The sequence below is a fragment of the Staurois parvus genome, unplaced genomic scaffold (assembly GCF_062004578.1).
Source record: "Staurois parvus isolate SC_StPar_1 unplaced genomic scaffold, SC_StPar_1.0 ptg002498l, whole genome shotgun sequence".
Lineage (NCBI taxonomy): Eukaryota > Metazoa > Chordata > Amphibia > Anura > Ranidae > Staurois > Staurois parvus.
This window is the reverse complement of record NW_028320294.1, coordinates 13,373-37,457: the sequence shown is the minus strand read 5'-3', so window position 1 is coordinate 37,457 and position 24,085 is coordinate 13,373. Positions and strand designations below refer to the sequence as shown.

At 50.7% G+C, this 24,085-nt stretch overlaps 1 protein-coding gene across 2 annotated transcripts in view; it reads right to left on the bottom strand.

Moving 5' to 3' along the window:
• Nucleotides 1–9,867, bottom strand: part of LOC149430720 (signal peptide, CUB and EGF-like domain-containing protein 2) — a 71,978-nt gene extending 62,111 nt beyond the window's left edge. Inside the window, exon 1 of one of the 2 annotated variants that reach the window (XM_089666059.1) lies at nucleotides 8,422–9,867. In XM_089666059.1, coding sequence (XP_089522185.1) covers nucleotides 8,422–8,644 — 223 coding nt within the window. In that variant the 5' untranslated portion in view covers nucleotides 8,645–9,867. The remainder of the gene's footprint in view (nucleotides 1–8,421) is intronic. The other variant, XM_089666058.1, reaches the window with a different exon arrangement.
• Nucleotides 9,868–24,085: the final 14,218 nt, after the last annotated feature.

Genomic DNA, 24,085 nt, shown 5'->3' with positions numbered 1-24,085 from the left:
CCCCTCTTATGTATTATACATGGAGATCATATCCCCCCTTATGTAGTATACATGGAGATCATACCCCCCCCTTATGTATTATACATGGTGATCATATCCCCCCTTATGTAGTATACATGGAGATCATATCCCCCCCTTATGTATTATACATGGAGATCATATCCCCTTATGTATTATACATGGAGATCATATCCCCCCTTATGTATTATACATGGAGATCATATCCCCCCCTTATGTATTATACATGGAGATCATATCCCCCCTCATGTATTATACATGGAGATTATATCCCCCCTTATGTATTATACATGGAGATCATATCCCCTTATGTATTATACATGGTGATCATATCCCCCCTCATGTATTATACATGGAGATTATATCCCCCCTTATGTATTATACATGGAGATCATATCCCCCCCTTATGTATTATACATGGAGATCATATCCCCCCTTATGTATTATACATGGAGATCATATCCCCCTTATGTATTATACATGGTGATCACATCCCCCCTTATGTATTATACATGGAGATCATATCCCCCCTTATGTATTATACATGGAGATCATATCCCCCCCTTATGTATTATACATGGTGATCACATCCCCCCCCCTTATGTGTTATACATGGAGATCATATCCTCCTTATGTATTATACATGGAGATCATATCCCCCCTTATGCATTATACATGGAGATCATATCCCCCCTTATGTATTATACATGGAGATCACATCCCCCTTATGTATTATACATGGAGATCATATCCCCCCTTATGTATTATACATGGAGATCATATACCCCCTTATGTATTATACATGGAGATCATATCCCCCCTATGTATTATACATGGAGATCATATCCCCCCTTATGTATTATACATGGTGATCATATCCCCCCTTATGTATTATACATGGAGATCATATCCCCCCCTTATGTATTATACATGGAGATCATATCCCCCCCTTAAAAATCACAGTGCCCCCTTACATCAGGTGTCCCCATCAGAGTTCCCCCCATACATCAGGTTTCCCTCATCAGAGTGTCTCCATACATCTGAGTCTCACTATAGATCAGTAGAGTCTATTAAAGCCAGGTGGCGGCGGGAGCTGGGAGGAGAAGCGTGCTGCGGGGGGCGGGGCAGACACGTGACATCATTGGTTTCTATGATGCCAGCAATCCTAACAACCAATGACTGCAGCTTAGTGAGGATCCAGCATAGCAAAGTGGTTGGCTGATGGTCCGGACTGGGCTGTCAGTAGGTCCGGATCTGAACCGCGGTCCGCCATTTAGTGAAGGCTGTTCTAAAAGCTTAGTATCCAGAAACACTGAAACCCCCATACATTTGCATCATCGGTGTACTCAATAAAATGTCTATATCACCTCCATGCTGTAAAATTCCGGAACCACTGGTACCTCCAGGGCAGTATGTGTGCTTTTAAAGCATCAAAAGGAACACATGTTCTAGTCTTTCACATAAATTCTGTGGACTGGTGAACCTGGTCCTCCTGGGCAACCAAGGGGTTAAGAAAACCTTTGAATTGTCCCAACTTCTGATTAAGCAATGGGAGAAGGGAAAGAGGAGGATATTGGTAGGCCGAGACCGAAGGGTCATAGATGGGAGAGAGAATGTATTCCCAGAGATTCCATTTCTTGGCTCAGAGAAAGGAATTCCTTGACCTTTCCATTGTTCTTTGATGCAAACAAGTCCAGCCTGGGCAAACCCCATTTCTCTACTATGTGGAGAAAAATGTCTTGATTGATCTTCACTCCATCTGGCAGCTAGCCTGTTTGATGAAAAAAAATCTACTTCCGTGTTTAGGGACCACTTTATGAGAACTGTAGCCACTCCCCCCCCCAGGACAAGATGCTAAAAGATCCAGTGGCCTGATGGTAGCATCTGAATGGATGATACCAGACCACTTCTTGCAAGACCGGCAGTGCTGTCTGTATGGTCACCAGTCTCCTGTAATTGGACAAGCCTGCTGCTACAGTCGTTTCCCATACTACTTGAACTTGATGAATGGGAACATGAGCACCTCAGGGACTGGCATCAGTCAAGGTCCTTACGGCAAAGGCTTTTTCCAAGGTCATCTCTTCGGTCTCCTGTCTCCAACTACCTGCCATACCCAGGCAAACTGCAGGGAGAAAGGAATTAGCCATTGCAGAGAATCTGGACTGTTATCCTATTTTGATAGGAGGAATTGTAGTAGGCTCATATTCCATCTGGTGGGTGTTGGGGGTGTCAGTGGGCTGGTATATCTCCCTCAACTCCTCTCTCTCCATTGTGAAGGGGGTGGCGGGATGGGAGGGTCCTCCATCTAGGGGAGAGGTTTCTTGTGGGTCCTTGTGGGGTTGGTGGGGTGGGGTGGGTTGTGTCAGGGGTTAGGTGTTGGAGGGTTGGGTTAGGTTAGTCCCAGTGGACCAATTCTATCCTTGGTCCATCCCTGAGGGTTCCCTCTTGATATCTTGGGGGGGTAGAGTCCTCTGTAATGCAGGATTATCATGTTTCCGATGGCCTATTAATGTTTGTGGTACATAATACATTTCTTTTGAGGTTAGCCTTTTAGGTGGGCAGCCTTTTTTCTTCCTCTCTTTTTGTTTTTGAATATTGATAAGGTAGCACCCTTCCAGACATTCTGGTGGCACCTTTACTTTTGTACATGGATTCCCCAGCATTTCCCAGTTCCCTTTTCCCTGATTTTTGGAATATTTGTAGCACTCTGCAATGGAGCTGTGCCCAAGTGACCACTGGAATAGAGGTGGTCATTAGTCACAGAAGTCTCATGACCTGTCTGAGGGATTTTAGAGGATGTGCCCTCATCTCCTGAACCACAATCTTGGCTATCTTTTCTTAAATAAGGAATATTTTCTGAGATACAGTCTATTGGGTACCCCAGAAAAATCCTGGTCTGTGAAGAAGTAGTGAATACGTCTTCCAATGTACTATCTATTCCAAGGTCTACAGGGTCTCCAGTACCTTGTGGAGATTAGATAATAGATTGCCGGGAAACTGAGCACAATGAGGGATGTCATCTAAGCAAGGGATAACCAAAATCCCCTGTAGATGAAATTGTGACATCACGTTGCCTAGTACTTTGGTAAATATCCAAGGTTCTGCCGATAGGCTAAATGGAAAAGCTTGGAACTGTTGATGTTGAATGAACTGCAAACCTGAGATACTTCTGGTGGAGCTGATGTATTGACAAGTATAGATAGACATCCTGCAAATCTAACTTAGCCATGTAAGGATTATTCTGAAAGACGTTTCACACTGATATCTCGAATCTTTAGTAGGCTAGATATCTATTGAGAGAGACAAAGTACTTAAAGTGACTGCTGAAGGTGAAGGTAGAATCAAATCCATCGTCTCTCATGTAGATATCCTGGAAGATGACTAGAAGAAAACTTGGCATGGATTCCAGCCCTTCCACACCCTATCCAAAATTAAAAAACTTTTTTAGATAAATTGCAGAAAAGTTCCAATGGGAAATGGCGCCCCACAGACTCCAATGGGAAATGGAGCCCCCACAGACCCCAATGGGAAATGGAGCCCCCACAGACTCCAATGGGAAATGGAGCCCCCACAGACTCCAATGGGAAATGGAGCCCCCACAGACTCCAATGGGAAATGGAGGCCCCACAGACTCCAATGGGAAATGGAGGCCCCACAGACTCCAATGGGAAATGGAGCCCCCACAGACTCCTATGGGAAATGGACCCCCCACAGACTCCAATGGGAAATGGAGCCCCCACAGACTCCAATGGGAAATGGAGCCCCCACACACTCCAATGGGAAATGGCGCCCCACAGACTCCAATGGGAAATGGCGTCCCACAGACTCCAATGGGAAATAACGCCCCACAGACTTCTATGGGAAACGGCGCCCCACAGACTCCAATGGGAAATGGCGCCCCACAGACTCCTATGGGAAACGGCGCCCCACAGACTCCAATGGGAAACGGCGCCCCACAGACTCCAATGGGAAATGGCGCCCCACAGACTCCAATGGGAAATGGCGCCCCACAGACTTCTATGGGAAATGGCGCCCCACAGACTTCTATGGGAAATGGCGCCCCACAGACTTCTATGGGAAATGGCGCCCCACAGACTTCTATGGGAAATGGCGCCCCACAGACTCCTATGGGAAATGGCGTCCCACAGACTCCTATGGGAAATGGCGTCCCACAGACTCCTATGGGAAATGGCGTCCCACAGACTCCTATGGAAAATGGCGTCCCACAGACTCCAATGGGAAATGGCGTCCCACAGACTTCTATGGGAAATGGCGTCCCACAGACTTCTATGGGAAATGGCGTCCCACAGACTTCTATGGGAAATGGCGCTCCACAGACTCCAATGGGAAATGGCGCCCCACAGATTCCAATGGGAAATGGCACCCCACAGAGTCCGATGGGAAACACGCTTCCCTAGACTTCATTGAGAAAAACGCCTCCCTAGACTCCAATGCGAAAACGTCTCCCATACACTTCAATGCGAAAACGCCTCCCATACGCTTCAATGCGAAAACACCTCCCATACACTTCAATGCGAAAACGCCTCCCATGCGCTTCAATGCGAAAACGCCTCCCGTAGACTTCAAAACTAAATAACTTTTTTAGATAAATTCCAGAGAAGTTCTTCAAAATTCAAAAGGAATCAGATCTGGTCGGAGAAGTAATAGTCAAAACAAAGTACAACTGGCAATACACAGGATATATTTTATTTCTGGGAGAATTTTGCTACTGAATTCAGCTACTATAGTTTTCTTCTCATCAAACTGTCTCCTGGACAATCCGTGAAGCAGGATGGGGTTAAGGCTGGCAGGGGACACATACCAGGCGAGACAATGAGGACAGTTCATAAAGTCTCAGCTGGTGAGCGCTCACGTCACGGCGTCATTGTTATAGTCCAAGAGGAACACGGGGTAAAATATTCCAAATTCCTGTACAGAGCTGATAATAGTACGCCAATCACAATACCCCAACGCTTCACATGAAAGAACATAAACAGTATTTGTGCCAAATTTTCCACCACTACAAAAAAAAAAATGGAGGCATTTGTTTCTCTAACCACCAACAATGAGAATTACTACAATTGAGGAAATAAAAGTTTATTTTGCTGTGAAAAAGAAAAATCACCACTGAGAGCGACTAGTTACTGGGGAGTTGCACCCGTAGACAAGTATTTACCCGGTGAGGAACCCATGACAGCATCTCCTCTATTGTCAGTCCCACCTCAGCATGGTTGACTTTGAGATAAAGATCAGGCTTTACACACTCCTGTGAAAGTTAATGAGCTGCGGGGTGTGAGCTGCTAAGCAACTTTCAGACAACTGGCTCAACTGAGCGATGTTTACAAACAGAGCCATGCGGGGAGAAGCATGTCATCGCTGGTTGGATGCCTATAAGCAAGTCAAATATCTATCAACGTACTGATTGGCATTGATTACACGGGTACTGTGTGTGTGCATACATAGATACTACAGGGCAGGGCTCGACAAATCCCAGGCGCCAGGTCGCCATGATGACTAGAAATTGGTGCCTGGGTTCACACACGGCTGCCCCACAGACTCCAATGGGAAATGGCGCCTTGTAGACTCCAATGGGAAATGGCGCCCCACAGACTCCAATGGGAAATGGCGCCCCACAGACTCCAATGGGAAATGGCGCTCCACAGACTCCTATGGGAAATGGCGCTCCACAGACTCCAATGGGAAATGGCGCTCCACAGACTCCTATGGGAAATGGCGCCCCACAGACTCCAATGGGAAATGGCGCCCCACAGACTCCAATGGGTAATGGCGCCCCACAGACTCCAATGGGTAATGGCGCCCCACAGACTCCTATGGGTAATGGTGCCCCACAGACTCCTATGGGAAATGGCGCCCCACAGAATCCTATGGGAAATGGCGCCCCACAGACTCCTATGGGAAATGGCGCCCCACAGACTTCTATGGGAAATGGCGCCCCACAGACTTCTATGGGAAATGGCACCCCACAGACTCCAATGGGAAATGGCACCCCACAGACTCCAATGGGAAATGGCACCCCACAGACTCCAATGGGAAATGGCGCCCCACAGACTCTTATGGGAAATGGCGCCCCACAGACTCCTATGGGAAATGGCGCTCCAAAGACTCTTATGGGAAATGGCGCTCCAAAGACTCTTATGGGAAATGGCGCTCCAAAGACTCTTATGGGAAATGGCGCCCCACAGACTCCAATGGGAAATGGCACCCCCACAGAGTCCTATGGGAAACACACTTCCCTAGACTTCATTGAGAAAAACGCCTCCATAGACTCCAATGCGAAAACGCCTCCCATACACTTCAATGCGAAAACGCCTCCCATACACTTCAATGCGAAAACGCCTCCCATACACTTCAACGCGAAAACGCCTCCCATGCACTTCAATGCGAAAACACCTCCCATATACTTCAATGCGAAATAGCCTCCTATACACTTCAATGCAAAAACACCTCCCATAAACTTCAATGCGAAAATTCCTGTCAATAGCAATAGTATGTGAACACTTATCTCCGCATGCCACTCTACTGTATCACTTGGGAGTCTGAAACTCACTGCTACAAACCTGCACAGGACCCTTTCATAACGCCACTCAAAGCACAATGCTTGTGGATTGCATCTGTGTGAACCACCTCAATAGGAACACAAAATATCTAGCCCCTCATTCCAATCCATGAGTTTCAAAACTAACCCAGAATCGCATATGTGTGAACCAGGGCGGCTCCATTCACACATGGGCAATTCTGCTGCGATCGCAAACTCAGGTTCAGGTGCCATTATTTTCAATGGCACCTAAAATGTGGTGTGGTTTTCTTTTGATTGTCAGTGGCAAATCGCATCAAATGAAGTCCCAGGTGCTGACAACCCGCAACCCAAACTGGCCCCCTACTTTTTTAGCTGGCTCCTAGATTCAAAGCAAATTTGTCAAGCCCTGCTATATGGCCAAAAGTATTTGAACCCTCTCCAAATGATGGAGATAAGGTGTCTCCAGTGGAGGGTGTGATAGTACTACATCATACAAAGACATTGAAGACAACTTTTCTCCAACCCTGTGGTAAGTTTGGCGAGGACCCTTTTTTGTTCCCCCATGACTGTCCTCTGTGTACAAAGCCAGCTCCATAAAGACATATGGATGACCAATTTGGTGTGGAGGAACTCCAGTGTCCTGTACAGAGCCCTGACCTCAACCCTACAGAAAACCTTTGTGGTGAATCCGAACATTGATGGTGAGTCAGGTCTTCTCATCCAACACCAGTGCCTGACCTCATACAAATGGGCACAGATTCCCTCAGATGCCTTCCAAAACCCAGTGGAAAGACTTCCCATAAGACTGGATATTGTTGTCACCACAAAGGGGTCATCTCCATGTTAATGGCCATAGTCTTGGAATAGGATGTCCAACAAGTTCCTATAGGTGCGATGGACAGGTCTACAAGAACTTTTGTCTATGTAGAGCATTTTATTATCTCTGTACCCATTCTGATTGCACATTAGGGGAGTTACATTTTATTGTGAGTCACATACTAAGCAGCAAGGCATAATTAGACCCTCTTCATCATCATCCCCCCACCTTCCCAATATCTCTGCAATTGGATGCCTCCCGTAGACCGCCCCATACACTGTTGCAGTCTGACCAGGAATGAAGGGACCGATTCCGATGGTCGTCCAATGTGCGCCAACGACCTTTAACCGTGGAACAACTATGATGGACCTCAATTTTCAAGATGCCTCAAATAAAACCTGTTACCCTACAGCAGCCAATCACATTCAAGACCACCCCACCTTCCTAATATCTCTGCAATTGGATGCCTCCAGTAGACCGCCCAATACACTGTTGCAGTTTGACCGGGAACGAAGTGACCGATTCCGATGGTCGTCCAATGTGCGCCAACAACCTTTAACCGTGGAACCGTGGAACAACTAAGATGGACCTCAATTTTCAAGATGCCTCAAATAAAACCTGTTACCCTACAGCAGCCAATCACATTCAAGACCACTCCACCTTCCCAATATCTCTGCAATTGGATGCCTCCAGTAGACCGCCCAATACACTGTTGCAGTCTGACCGGGAATGAAGTGACCGATTCCGATGGTCGTCCAATGTGCGCCAACAACCTTTAACCGTGGAACAACTATGATGGACCTCAATTTTCAAGATGCCTCAATTAAAACCTGTTACCCCACAGCAGCCAATCACATTGAAGACCACCCTAGAAGTCTATGGTAAGAGTAGGCTTGATCTGATTGGTGGCTATAGGGCACCAGGTTTTATTTCATACAATTTTGGTACTTTGGAGACAAATGGATCAAACTTCTTTAGCCAACAGCAGGGCAGATACCAATTACTGACAGGTCCTAGCTATATACAGAGGCAATACTGAGATACTTACAGTTGTGAGTGCGTGCAGCCGGGTGCGGAGAAGTGCAGACAGGTAGCAGTAGCAGGAAGAATAGGAACGGGGCCCCTAGGGACCCCATAGTGCCAGAGAAGATAGAGGGTGCTCCACCAAGCACTACACCCCAGGGGAGTTTCCTCCAGAGGACGTTCTTCTGGGGCCGTCTCAGTTTTAGCCCCTCCTTCACTATAAATCGGCCTCCAAGGAGCTCCTTCATAAAATCTTTTGGCCTCCCTCCACCTGCCCTTCCTAAATCACTGATTTTGGAGACCCCTCAATACAGAGACCCTCCAGTGTACAGATACTGTCCTCCTTCTAGAAACTACTCCTCATTCCAGTCTATGTCCTCTTCCTGAAGCCCCCTCCCCACTCCAAGACATATCTTAAGACCCTTCTATTTCCAAACTTCCACCTTCTCTAAAAGTCCCCTTTATACATCCTCTCCCCCACAGACCCCCACTATCTGTGTCACCCCCATAGAGAGCCTCTCCCGGCTCTTCCAGGGTCTTCCCTGGTGGATTGCTTCAGAGACCCCTGGCTCCCCTCCTGTGAACTCCTTCCTGCTCTGGACACTATAGACACTTCTCAAAGTCTACTTACCTTCCACCAAACTACTCTAATAAGTCTCTGACATCCCTCTTTTGACCCCATATAATTATCTCTTACCCCCAACATAAATTTCCCAGACAACCCTAATATTTCTCTGACACCCCTACAACTTCCCTGATACCTCAGCTACTTCTCCATCACCATGCAACCTCTCTGACACCCCATATCAATTCTGTGACACCCCTATACCTTTTCTACATCTCTATCAATTTCTCTTGATCCCCAACAAATTCTCCATCACCCCTTCAACTTTTCTGACACCCCATATAATTTATCTGACACCCCTAAAACTTCTCTGAAACCTCTACAACCTTTTGGACACCTCTACGACTTTTCCACCTACTTTTCTGACACCCCATATAATTTATCTGACACCCCTAAAACTTCTCTGAAACCTCTACAACCTTTTGGACATCTCTACGACTTTTCCCACCACCCCTGAAACTTTGCTGACACCCCATATAATTTAGCTAGCACCCCTCTAATGTTCCAGACCCCCCCTATAATATCACTGACCCCCCTATAACTTCTTTGGCTCCCTTACAAGTTCTCTGACACCCTACAAACTCTCCGACACCAGTATAATTTTTCCAACAACTTCTCTAACACCTCTACAGGTTATCTGATGCTCTAGAACATCGCATGACACCTCCAAAAATGTTCTGCCCCCTCCTATTAGATCTACGACACCCCCACAATATCTCCGACACCCTTACAACTAATCTATTCCTCTACAAGTTCCCCGACCTTCCTGACGCTTTAAATCCTGTGAACCCCAGAAGCAGCAGCAGACCCCCTGATCCCTGCACCCCCGATCCCCCCTCTGTGTGCCCCTCTGGATCCGGTGCCAGTCGGTGTCGGTCGGTCTGTGCTCCGCTGACATGTGTTGTGTCTCCGGCTGTGCTGGCTGTACTGAGCCGCCTCTCCTCCTCCTCCTTCCCTCCCCCTACCGGGCTCTGAGTGCCCTCCTCCCCTCCCCCACCCCCTGCCTGGGGGGGGACTATAGGTACCAGCAGGCCAGCTTCTGCCCTCTGATACCCCCCCCCCCCCACCACCACCATTCCTCTGACACCAACATTGGGTGCAGCTGCTACTGATGGGGGACTACAAGTGCCAGCATATTGGCCCTGCATTACTTAGGAGAGCCAGGCACCCCATGGCATTTGTGTAGAACTACAAGTCCCTGGGGGTCCTGGGAGCCACAAGCCATGCTGGGATTAGTAGTTATCCAGCAGTAACTAGTGATCGCTTCTATGGCAGTGCGGCTTTCTAAGTGACAGTAGAACTACAACTCCCAGCAGTCGCTGATAGCCAGGAGTACCTCCCCCCCATTCCAGTTTCTAAAGTAAATGCATTTGCTACTGTTTTTGAATTGTCAGATTAGCCAGACATGCTGGGACTTTCAGTGCCACAGTGGACCCATTCTTCAGCTGATGTGGAACTAAAAGTCACAGCATACTCTCTTCACTTGGGATAGAGGTCAGCATGCTGGGACTTGTGGTCCCCCAGCAGGAACAGCAGTACCAGACTCCTCAGCTGATGTAGAACTACAAGTCTCAGCATACTCTCTTGGGATAGAGTTCAGCATGCTGGGACTTGTGGTCCCCCAGCAGGAACAGCAGTACCAGAGTCCTCAGCTGATGTGGAACTACAAGTCTCAGCATACTCTCTTCACTTGGGATAGAGGTCAGCATGCTGGGACTTGTGGTCCCCCAGCAGGAACAGCAGTACCAGAGTCCTCAGCTGATGTAGAACTACAAGTCTAAGTATTTTCCTGTTCACCTGGGATAGAGGTCAACATGCTGGGACTTGTGGTTCCCTAGCAGGAACAGCAGTACCAGACTCCTCAGCTGATGTGGAACTATAAGAAACAGCATACTCACTTCACCTGGGATAGAGGTCAGCATGCTGGGACTTGTGGTTTCTAGCAGGAACAGCAATACCAGACTCCTCAGCTGATGTAGAACTACAAGTCTAAGTATCTTTTTGTTCACCTGGGATAGAGGTCAGCATGCTGGGACTTGTGGTCCCCTAGTAAGAACCGCAATGCCAGACCCCTCAGCTGACGTGGAACTACAAGTCTCAGCATAACCACCCCTGCAGGGTCCCTGGCTGCCCAAGACTACTACAGCCCCTGTCTCTTCTCAATGTAAAATAGGTTGCCCTGAGCAGGAAGAGGTTAATGTCCATTGTCAGCCCCCTCCCCCCCCCAACTCCCACTTTCACACCCTGCTGTCACCCTGAGTGGAAAAGCTGACAGTGTTCCTCTGTGCTGTGTATAGTGTGTGCCCCCCCCCCTGCTCCCACAATCCTTCAGTGCCAGCCTGCCTGACACTAAAGGGTTAATGGAAAGTAGATCCACCAGAGGCGATCTGCAGAACTGGATCACAGCAGATCCAGAGATCGTAGACCAAGGTGATCCACAAAAACAGTAAGATAGGAGATCTGAATATTCCAGGAGATGCACGGAGCTGGAACATAGAAGATCCAGAACCCAGGAGATCCTTGAGCTGGAACACGGGAGATCCAGGAGATCCACAGAGCTGGAACATGGGAGATCCAGAACCCAGGAGATCCACAGAACTGGAACACAGAAGATTCAGAATCCAGGAGATTCACAGAGCTGAGACACATAAGATCCAAAACCCAGGAGATCCACAGAGCTGGAACATGGGAGATCCAGAACCCAGGAGATCCACAGAGCTGGAACACAGAAGATTCAGAATCCAGGAGATTCACAGAGCTGGGACACAGAAGATCCAAAACCCAAGAGATCCACAGAGCTGGAACAGGGGAGATCCAGGAGATCCACAGAGCTGCAACATAGGAGATCCAGAACCCAGAAGATCCACAGAGCTGGAACATGGGAGATCCAGAACCCAGGAGATCCACAGAGCTTGAACACAGAAGATCCAAAATCTAGGTGATCCACAGAGCTGGAACACAGAAGATCCAGAATCCAGGAGATCGACAGAGCTCGAACACAGAAGATCTAGAATTCAGGAGATCAACAGAGCTGGAACACGGGAGATCCAGGAGATCCACAGAGCTACAACACAGGAGATCCAGAACCCAGGAGATCCACACAGTGCAACACAAGAGATCCAGAACCCAGGAGATCCACAGAGATGGAACACAGAAGATCTAGAACCCAGGAGATCCACAGAGCTGCAACACAGGAGATCCAGAACCCAGGTGATAAATAGAGCTGCAAGACAGGAGATCCAGAACCCAGGTGATCCACAGAGCTGGAACATGGGAGATCCAGAATCTGAGAGGTCCACAGAGCTGGAACACAGGAAATCCAAATATCCAGGTGATCCACAGAACCAGAACACAGGAGATCCAGAACCCAGGTGATCAAAAGAGATGGAACAAGGGAGATCCAGAGATCCAGGGGATTAACAGAGCTAAAACACAGAATATCTAGGTGATCTACAGAGCAAGAACACAGGAGATCTAGAACCCAGGTAATCCAAAGAGCTGGAACACAGGTAATCCAAAGAGCCGGAACACAGGAGATCCAGAACCCTGGTGAGCCATATCACCACCACACAGAAGATCTAGCACTCAGACAATCCATAGAACCATAATTCAGAAGATCCAGAACCCAGGGATCCACAAAGCTGGAACACAGGAGATCCACAAAATCTAGGCAATCTACAAAGCCGAAACCCAAGTGATTCACAAACAGATCACGGGTTGCACAGAACCTAGGTACTCCAAAGGCCGTAACACAAGAGATCCCAGAACTTAGGGGATCCTCAATGTCAGAACACAGGAAATTGAGAGCCAGGTGGTCAATAGAGCTGGAACATGGAATATAGAAAATCCAGGAGATCCAAAGAGCAGGGACACAGGAGATCCAGAGATCTAGGTGATCCACAGAGCCAGAACACAGGAGACCCAGAAACCATGGGATTCATAGATCCTGGAACACAGGAGATATAGAGAGTCGGAACACACCGACTGCCCAGGCACCAGTCTTACATGATTGTGTCATCTATGAGCCGCCATCTCAGCCCAGGAAGTATATGGTGACCTGGGTGATGCCTGAACAAAGATGGTGCCGTCCTTCTGGAGAGCTAAGCAGACTGTCAGAGGGAGTGCTGTGGACTGTGCGAGAGGTTGATGGAAGTGACACATTACTGAGCACACAGCATGAAACACGAAGCAATATGTCTGAGGACTGGACACAATGGGGGAGATTTACTAAAACTGCAGAGTGCAAAATCGGGTGCGGCTGTGCCTGGCGGCCAATCAGCTTCTACCTTCAGCTTGTTCAATGAGGCTTTGACTGTAAAACCTGGAAGCTGATTGGCCGCCAGGCACAGCCGCACCCGATTTTGCACTCTGCAGTTTTAGTAAATCTCCCCCAATGCCTTCCTCTACACAGGATCTGATCTCCTGCTCCCTGTTGCAGGCGTTGTTCATTTTAGTCGCCTCTATTATCGCAAGTTGGAGCTGGTCACATGTCGCTGGTCACATGTCGCAGGTCGCATGTCGCTGGTCACGTCGCAGGTCGCTTGTCGCACGTCGCTGGTCGCATGTCGCTGGTCACGTCGCAGGTCGATGCTGCATATCGCTGGTTGCTGGTCGCATGTCGCTGGTTGCTGGTCACATGTCGCTGGTCACATGTCGCAGGTCGCATGTCACTGGTTGCTGGTCGCATGTGGCTTGTTGCTGGTCACGTCGCTGGTCACATGTCGCTGGTTGCTGGTCCCATGTCGCTGGTCACATGTCACTGGTTGCTGGTCGCATGTGGCTGGTTGCTGGTCGCATGTCGCTGGTCACATGTCACTGGTTGCTGGTCGCATGTGGCTGGTTGCTGGTCGCATGTCGCTGGTCACATGTCACTGGTTGCTGGTCGCATGTTGCTGGTCACATGTCGGGTTATTTTTCAGAAGGTTTGATGAAAACTCGACAGTCTAAACAAAAACGACAAAATCCGAAGCAAAGAACGGACAACTGACAGAACATCACGCCCGGGTTCACACTGATGCGGTTTCTGTGTGAATTCTACACCGCATCACAATCACACCCCGTTCATGCGAACCGCTGCAGGTGTGTATGTTAACAACTCCCCGAAATCGGTCCGCAAAACGCAGTGCGATGTGCTGAATCGGATCACATAGGTGTGAATATCCGTGCTTAACCCAGGACCCACTGCACCAGGAGGAACCCAGGACCCACTGCACCAGGAGGAACCCAGGACCCACCGCACCAGGAGGAACCCAGGACCCACTGCACCAGGAGGAACCCAGGACCCACCGCACCAGGAGGAACCCAGGACCCACCGCACCAGGAGGAACCAAGGACCCACTTCACCAGGAGGAACCCAGGACCCACCGCACCAGGAGGAACCCAGGACCCACCACACCAGGAGGAACCCAGGACCCACCGCACCAAGAGGAACCCAGGACCCACCGCACCAGGAGGAACCCAGGACCCACCGCACCAGGAGGAACCAAGGACCCACTTTACCAGGAGGAACCCAGGACCCACCGCACCAGGAGGAACCCAGGACCCACCGCACCAGGAGGAACCAAGGACCCACTTCACCAGGAGGAACCCAGGACCCACCGCACCAGGAGGAACCCAGGACCCACCACACCAGGAGGAACCCAGGACCCACCGCACCAAGAGGAACCCAGGACCCACCGCACCAGGAGGAACCCAGGACCCACCGCACCAGGAGGAACCAAGGACCCACTTTACCAGGAGGAACCCAGGACCCACCGCACCAGGAGGAACCCAGGACCCACCGCACCAGGAGGAACCCAGGACCCACCGCACCAGGAGGAACCCAGGACCCACCGCACCAGGAGGAACCCAGGACCCACCGCACCAGGAGGAACCAAGGACCCACCTCACCAGGAGGAACCCAGGACCCACCGCACCAGGAGGAACCCAGGACCCACCGCACCAGGAGGAACCCAGGACCCACCGCACCAGGAGGAACCAAGGACCCACTTCACCAGGAGGAACCCAGGACCCACCGCACCAGGAGGAACCCAGGACCCACCGCACCAGGAGGAACCCAGGACCCACCGCACCAGGAGGAACCCAGGACCCACCGCACCAGGAGGAACCCAGGACCCACCGCACCAGGAGGAACCAAGGACCCACCGCACCAGGAGGAACCAAGGACCCACCGCACCAGGAGGAACCCAGGACCCACCGCACCAGGAGGAACCCAGGACCCACCGCACCAGGAGGAACCAAGGACCCACCGCACCAGGAGGAACCAAGGACCCACCGCACCAGGAGGAACCCAGGACCCACCGCGCCAGGAGGAACCCAGGACCCACCGCACCAGGAGGAACCAAGGACCCACCGCACCAGGAGGAACCCAGGACCCACCGCGCCAGGAGGAACCCAGGACCCACCGCGCCAGGAGGAACCAAGGACCCACCGCACCAGGAGGAACCCAGGACCCACCGCACCAGGAGGAACCCAGGACCCACTGCACCAGGAGGAACCCAGGACCCACTGCACCAGGAGGGACCCAGGACCCACTGCACCAGGAGGGACCCAGGACCCACTGCACCAGGAGAAACCCAGGACCCACCTCACCAGGAGGAACCCAGGACTCACCGCACCAGGAGGAACTCAGGACCCACTGCATCAGGAGGAACCCGGGACCCACTGCACCAGCATAGGGTCTGACAATGGGTCCAAGGATTTCATCCCGATACCTAATGGCAGTCAGGGTGCCATTGTCTAGCCTGTAGAGGGCTGTACATCTCTCCATGGATATGCCTCCGCAGACCATCACTGACCCGCCACCACCATGCTGAACCATGTTACAGGCAGCAGAACGTTCTCCACGGCTTCTCCAGACCCTTTCACGTCTGTCACATGTGCTCAGGGGGAACCTGCTCTCATCTGTGAAAAGCACAGGGGGCCAGTGGTGGACCTGCCAATTCTGGGGTTCAATGGCCAATGCCAATGCCATCCGGCACGGGCAGTGAGCACAGGGCCCACTAGAGGATATCGGGCCCTCAGGCCACCCTCATGAAGTCTGTTACTGATTGTTTGGTCAGAGACATTCACACCAGTGGACATTTTGTAGGGCTCTGGCAGGGCTCATCCTGTTCCTCCTTGCACAAAGGAGCAGATACCGGTCCTGCTGATGGGTTAAGGACCTTCCACAGCCCTGTCCAGCCCTCCTAGAGGAACTGCCTGTCTCCTGGAACCTCCTCCGTGCTCTTGTCTTCTGGAATCTCCTCTATGCTCCTGTCTCCTGGAATCTCCTCCATGCTCTTGTCTCCTGGAATCTCCTCCATGCTCTTGAGACTGTGCTGGGAGACACAGCAAACCTTCTGGCAATGGCAGGTATTGATGTGCCATCCTGGAGGAGTTGGACTGCCTGTGCAACCTCTGTAGGGTCCAGGTATGGCCTCATGCTACCAGTAGTGACACCGACCCTAGCCAAATGCAAAACTAGTGAAAAACACTCAGAAAAGATGAGGAGGGAGAAAAATGTCACCTGTGAAACCGTTCCTGTTTTGGGGGTTGTCTCATTGTTACCCATCTAGTGCACCTGTTGTTCATTTCATGAACACCAAAGCAATTCTGATCACACTGTAAAAGGCGCCTCTCTTACCACGGACCACCAACGTAAGAGGTATTCTTCCACTGACCTCCTATGAATTGATTTACCCCCCCCCCCCCCCAGACAGGTGGCATTAGCTTTCCCTTGAGATTTTCTTTATTTTATAATATTTTGTTTCTCCCCCCCAATATGGTGACCTAATATATATATCATAACACTTTTGTTATGATACAGATTGTTTGTTATCTTTTGTACTCATTTACGGATCGTATTCTTTATCAGCTACAAAATAAAGCGGATCCTGAGGAAGGTCTCTGCCAATGATGGGGCACCATTCCTCCCACTGACACCAATGATGGGGCACTATTCCTCCCACTGACACCAATGATGGGGCACTATTCCTCCCACTGACACCAATGATGGGGCACTATTCCTCCCACTGACACCAATGATGGGGCACCATTCCTCCCACTGACTCTAATGATGGGGCACTATTCCTCAAACTGACACCAATGATGGGGCACTATTCCTCCCACTGACACCAATGATGGGGCACCATTCCTCCCACTGACACCAATGATGGGGCACTATTCCTCAAACTGACACCAATGATGGGGCACTATTCCTCCCACTGACACCAATGATGGGGCACCATTCCTCCCATTGACACCAATGATGGGGCACTATTCCTCAAACTGACACCAATGATGGGGCACCATTCCTCCCACTGACTCTAATTATGGGGCACTATTCCTCCCACTGACACCAATGATGGGGCACTATTCCTCCCACTGACACCAATGATGGGGCACCATTCCTCCCACTGACTCTAATGATGGGGCACTATTCCTCCCACTGACACCAATGATGGGGCACTATTCCTCCCACTGACACCAATGATGGGGCACCATTCCTCCCAGTGACTCTAATGATGGGGCACTATTCCTCCCACTGACACCAATGATGGGGCACTATTCCTCCCACTGACACCAATGATGGGGCACCATTCCTCCCACTGACACCAGTGATGGGGCACTATTCCTCAAACTGACACCAATGATGGGGCACCATTCCTCCCACTGACTCTAATTATGGGGCACTATTCCTCCCACTGACACCAATGATGGGGCACTATTCCTCCCACTGACACCAATGATGGGGCACCATTCCTCCCACTGACTCTAATGATGGGGCACTATTCCTCCCACTGACACCAATGATGGGGCACTATTCCTCCCACTGACACCAATGATGGGGCACCATTCCTCCCAGTGACTCTAATGATGGGGCACTATTCCTCCCACTGACACCAATGATGGGGCACTATTCCTCCCACTGACACCAATGATGGGGCACCATTCCTCCCACTGACTCTAATGATGGGGCACTATTTCTCCCACTGACACCAATGATTGGGCACCATTCCTCCCACTGACACCAATGATGGGGCACCATTCCTCCCACTGACACCAATCATGGGGCACTATTCCTCCCACTGACACCAAAGATGCGGCACTATTCCTCCCACTGACACCAATGATGGGGTACTATTCATCCCACTGACACCAATGATGGGGCACTATTCCTTCCACCGACACCAATGATGGGGTACTATTCATCCCACTGATACCAATGATACCAAGAAGGAACACATTAAGGTCATGGAGTCTCCAGACCTTCATCCTACAGAAAATGTATGGAGGGAGCTGAAACTTCGAGTTGTCAAGCGACAGCCAAGAAACCTTCAGGATTTAGAGAAGATCTGTAAAGAAGAGTGGACCAAAATGCCTCCTGAGATGTGTGCAAACCTGGGAAACAACTATAAGAAAGTCTCACCTCTGTGCTCACCAACAAGGATTCCTCCACCAACTACAAGGAACGTCTCACCTCTGCGCTAGCCAACAAGGGTTCCTCCACCAACTACAATGAACATCTCACCTCTGTGCTCGCCAACAAGGGTTCCTCCACCAACTACAACGAACATCTCACCTCTGTGCTCGCCAACAAGGATTCCTCCACCAACTACAAGGAACGTCTCACCTCTGCATTCGCCAACAAGGGTTCCTCCACCAACTACAAGGAACGTCTCACCTCTGCGCTCGCCAACAAGGGTTCCTCCACCAACTACAAGGAACGTCCTACCTCTGTGCTCGCCAACAAGGGTTCCTCCACCAACTACAAGGAACGTCTCACCTCTGCGCTCGCCAACAAGGGTTCCTCCATCAAGTACAAGGAGCGCCAGGGGTGCCCGCTGAGTCCCTTGCTCTATGCCTTTGCCATCGACCCCTTCGTCAGGAGGCTAGATGGCGGGGCAGTGAGCGGGGTGCCGGTGGGTGCCACTGGAGATCCGCCTTTGAGAGTTGTGGCTTATGCTGATGACGTTTCTGTTTTCATTTCTGGACCAGAGGAGGCGCAGGAGGTGGTTTCAGTAATGGATCAGTATGCCGAGGCATCAGGTTCCAAGGTCAATCAGGACAAATGTGAAGTTCTTTGGATGGGCAGGGAGGGTGAGAGCTTCTCACTCCCGGACGCCTTCCCAGTACCTCAGCCGAACGTCAAAGTGTTGGGCATCAATTTTGGCCCTGCTGATTACAGCAAGCAAAATTGGGAATCCAAGCTGTCGGATGCCGAGGTCAAAGTGAGATGCTGGAAGGGGTGGCGGCTCTCCTTGAGGGAAAGGGTTGACTTGATCAAGACTTTCCTGCTCCCAGTCTTTTTATACGTCAGCTTCGTTTGCCTCTTGCCAGAATCGCTCTATGCGAGGATCTATAGCTGTTTCTTCCAGATGTTATGGGGGAATCGGCTGAACCTCGTCAAGAGGGACGTGACTTACTCATCCAGGCGGGAGGGTGGCCTAGGTATGGTCAACCCGGTGGTCTTTTTCTCTCTGATGTTCTTGAAACATAACTTTGGTAACATGCTGGCAGAGAGTCCGCCTGCATGGGTAGGACTGTTCCGGATCTGGTTTGGACCCTTTCTGCACAGTTGGGAGAGTGGTGGGCCAGTGAGAAGCCTGCGGGTCAAGCATGGTAAGCTCCCGGCTTATGCGGCCCCGTGCCTGAAGTTACTCCGGCGGTGGCATGTGACTGCGGAGGAGGTCCGGTCCCTCCCTAGGAGGCTCCTGGGTGAGAGGATTGTGGCATCTGCTTTCCATGCGCCGCTGGCCTTGAGAGATTGCCCGGGCCATGTTTTGAGGGAGGGTTTGCGGTTGATAAATCTGGAGCGGATCCCCCTGAAGTTGCGGGACCAGGCCTGGCTCGCCTTCCACGGCAGGCTCTACGTGAGGGGTAACCTGAAGTACCGTCCTCCGGATGACCGTGGTTGTCCGAGGTCGGAGTGTGGGGGTGAAGTGGAGACTATGGACCACTTCTTGCTTCAGTGCCCCTTTAACGTAGAGGTGTATAAACAGGTGGGAGGGTCTCTGGGTGTTCCTTTCCTCCATCGCATGTCGTATGCGGAGTGGGTGTACGGAGCATTCGAGTGTCGCATGGGTTTTGATTTGGACACCTTGTTTTTAGTCAGCTTAGTTGTCCGTTACTACATTTGGATGGCACGGTGTCAGGTCTCCATTCGGCAGAAGGTCCTCCCTGTTTAGGTGGTGGTGAGTGACATTCTTGGTGAGGTTGGGAAAATTCGGGGTCTTGAGAAAGACAGGCTGCGGCGTAGGGCTTGGATGGAGGCGTGGAGGAACATCAAGCCTGTTGCTGCGGTCTGTTGATCTCGGGTGATGGGAACTGTCCCTGTTTTCTGCCTCTTGCACTCCCTAGCTTTTGCGTTTCGGTCTTTTTGGTAGCCTTTTGCATGGTAGGTTGTAGGTGTCAGACGTGGAAGATCTGCGGGTTCCTTAGCCCTCCCCCATAGTGTATATAATGGTTAGGTGTTTTTTGTGTATAGTTTGGGCCATATAGGCTGTAAGCGGCAGGTTTAATATGGAAATTGTTTATGGTTTACGTTTATGTCTGAGCCATAAAGGCTCCTAATTATATGGTCTTGGCCATAGAGGCCTTGTACTGTACATATTGTATATAAGTTCCGTTTTTTCCTTTCAGGTTATGGACTTTTATGTTCTTTGTTTATTATTTCTCCCACAGGGGTTGTTGGGACTTTTTCAGTTTCTTTGTTTAGTTTTGTATTTATTTATTCTATTTATTATATTTTGTACTTTTTTATATAAGTTGAGGATGGATATGTATGACATTAATACATAAATAAAAAATCTCCATCAAGTACAAGGAACGTCTTACCTCTGTGCTCGCCAACAATGGTTCCTCCAACTACAAGGAGCGTCTCACCTCTGTGCTCGCCAACAAGGGTTCCTCCACCAACTACAAGGAACGTCTCACTTCTGTGCTCGCCAACAAGGGCTCCTTCACCAACTACAAGAAACGTCTCACCTCTGAGCTTGCCAACAAGGGTTCCTCCACAAACTACAAGGAGCGTCTCACCTCTGTGCTCGCCAACAAGGGTTCCTCCACCAACTACAAGGAGCGTCTCACCTCTGTGCTCGCCAACAAGGGTTCCTCCACCAACTACAAGAAACCTCTCACCTCTGTGCTCGCCAACAAGGGTTCCTCCACCAACTACAAGAAACCTCTCACCTCTGTGCTCGCCAACAAGGGTTCCTCCACCAACTACAACGAACATCTCACCTCTGTGCTTGCCAACAAGGGTTCCTCCACCAACTACAAGGAACGTCTCACCTCTGTGCTCGCCAACATGGGTTCCTCCACCAACTACAAGAAACGTCCTACCTCTGTGCTCGCCAACAAGGGTTCCTCCACCAACTACAAGGAACGTCTCACCTCTGTGCTCCCCATCATGGGTTCCTCCACCAACTACAAGGAACGTTTCACCTCTGTGCTCCCCAACATGGGTTCCTCCACCAACTACAAGAAACGTCCTACCTCTGTGCTCGCCAACAAGGGTTCCTCCACCAACTACAAGGAACGTCTCACCTCTGTGCTCACCAACAAGGGTTCCTCCACCAACTACAACGAACGTCTCACCTCTGTGCTAGCCAACAAGGGTTCCTCCACCGACTGCAAGGAACGTCTCACCTCTGTGCTCACCAACATGGGTTCCTCCACCGACTACAAGGAACGTCTCACCTCTGTGCTCGCCAACAAAGGTTCCTCCGCCAACTATAAGAAACGTCTCACTTCTGTGCTCGCCAACAAGGGTTCCTCCACCAACTACAAGAAACGTCCTACCTCTGTGCTCGCCAACAATGGTTCCTCCACCAACTACAAGGAACGTCTCACCTCTGTGCTCGCCAACAAGGGTTCCTCCACCAACTACAAGGAACGTCTCACCTCTGTGCTCGCCAACAAGGGTTCCTCCACCAACTACAAGGAACGTCTCACCTCTGTGCTCGCCAACATGGGTTCCTCCACCAACTACAAGAAACGGCCTACCTCTGTGCTCGCCAACAAGGGTTCCTCCACCAACTACAAGGAACGTCTCACCTCTGTGCTCCCCAACATGGGTTCCTCCACCAACTACAAGGAACGTTTCACCTCTGTGCTCCCCAACATGGGTTCCTCCACCAACTACAAGAAACGTCCTACCTCTGTGCTCGCCAACAAGGGTTCCTCCACCAACTACAAGGAACGTCTCACCTCTGTGCTCACCAACAAGGGTTCCTCCACCAACTACAACGAACGTCTCACCTCTGTGCTAGCCAACAAGGGTTCCTCCACCGACTGCAAGGAACGTCTCACCTCTGTGCTCACCAACATGGGTTCCTCCACCGACTACAAGGAACGTCTCACCTCTGTGCTCGCCAACAAAGGTTCCTCCGCCAACTACAAGAAACGTCTCACTTCTGTGCTCGCCAACAAGGGTTCCTCAACCACCTACAAGAAACATCTCACTTCTGTGCTCGCCAACAAGGGTTCCTCCACCACCTACAAGGAACGTCTCACCTCTGTGCTCGCCAACAAGGGTTCCTCCACCAACTACAAGAAACGTCTCACCTCTGTGCTCGCCAAAAAGGGTTCCTCTACCAACTACAAGGAACGTCTCACCTCTGTGCTCGCCAACAAGGGTTCCTCCACCAACTACAAGGAGCGTCTCACCTCTGTGCTCGCCAACAAGGGTTCCTCCACCAACTACAAGGAACGTCTTACCTCTGTGCTCGCCAACAATGGTTCCTCCACCAACTACAAGGAGCGTCTCACCTCTGTGCTCGCCAACAAGGGTTCCTCCACCAACTACAAGGAACGTCTCACTTCTGTGCTCGCCAACAAGGGCTCCTTCACCAACTACAAGAAACGTCTCACCTCTGAGCTCGCCAACAAGGGTTCCTCCACCAACTACAAGGAGCGTCTCACCTCTGTGCTCGCCAACAATGGTTCCTCCACCAACTACAAGGAGCGTCTCACCTCTGTGCTCGCCAACAAGGGTTCCTCCACCAACTACAAGGAACATCTCACCTCTGTGCTCGCCAACAAGGGTTCCTCCACCAACTACAAGAAACGTCTCACCTCTGTGCTCGCCAACAAGGGTTCCTCCACCAACTACAAGAAAGTCTCACCTCTGTGCTCGCCAACAAGGGTTCCTCTACCAACTACAAGGAACGTCTCACCTCTGTGCTCGCCAACAAGGGTTCCTCCACCAACTACAAGGAACGTCTCACCTCTGTGCTCGCAAACAAGGGTTCCTCTACCAACTACAGGGAACGTCTCACCTCTGTGCTCGCCAACAAGGGTTCCTCCACCAACTACAAGGAACGTCTCACCTCTGTGCTTGCCAACAAGGGTTCCTCCACCAACTACAAGGAACGTCTCACCTCTGTGCTCGCCAACAAGGGTCCCTCCACCAACTACAAGGAACGTCTAACCTCTGTGCTCGCCAACAAGGGTTCCTCCACCAACTACAAGGAACGTCTCACCTCTGTGCTCGCCAACAAGTGTTCCTCCACCAACTACAGGAAACGTCTCACCTCTGTGCTCGCCAACAAGTGTTCCTCCACAAACTATAGGAAACGTCTCACCTCTGTGCTCGCCAACAAGGGTTCCTCCACCAACTACAAGGAACCTCTCACCTCTGTGCTCGCCAACAAGGGTTCCTCCACCAACTACAACGAACATCTCACCTCTGTGCTTGCCAACAAGGGTTCCTCCACCAACTACAAGGGACGTCTCACCTCTGTGCTAGCCAACAAGGATTCCTCCACCAACTACAAGGAACATCTCACCTCTGCATTCGCCAACAAGGGTTCCTCCACCAACTACAAGGAACGTCCTACCTCTGTGCTCGCCAACAAGGGTTCCTCCACCAACTACAAGGAACGTCTCACCTCTGCGCTCGCCAACAAGGGTTCCTCCACCAACTACAAGGAACGTCCTACCTCTGTGCTCGCCAACAAGGGTTCCTCCACCAACTACAAGGAACGTCTCACCTCTGCGCTCGCCAACAAGGGTTCCTCCATCAAGTACAAGGAACGTCTTACCTCTGTGCTCGCCAACAATGGTTCCTCCACCAACTACA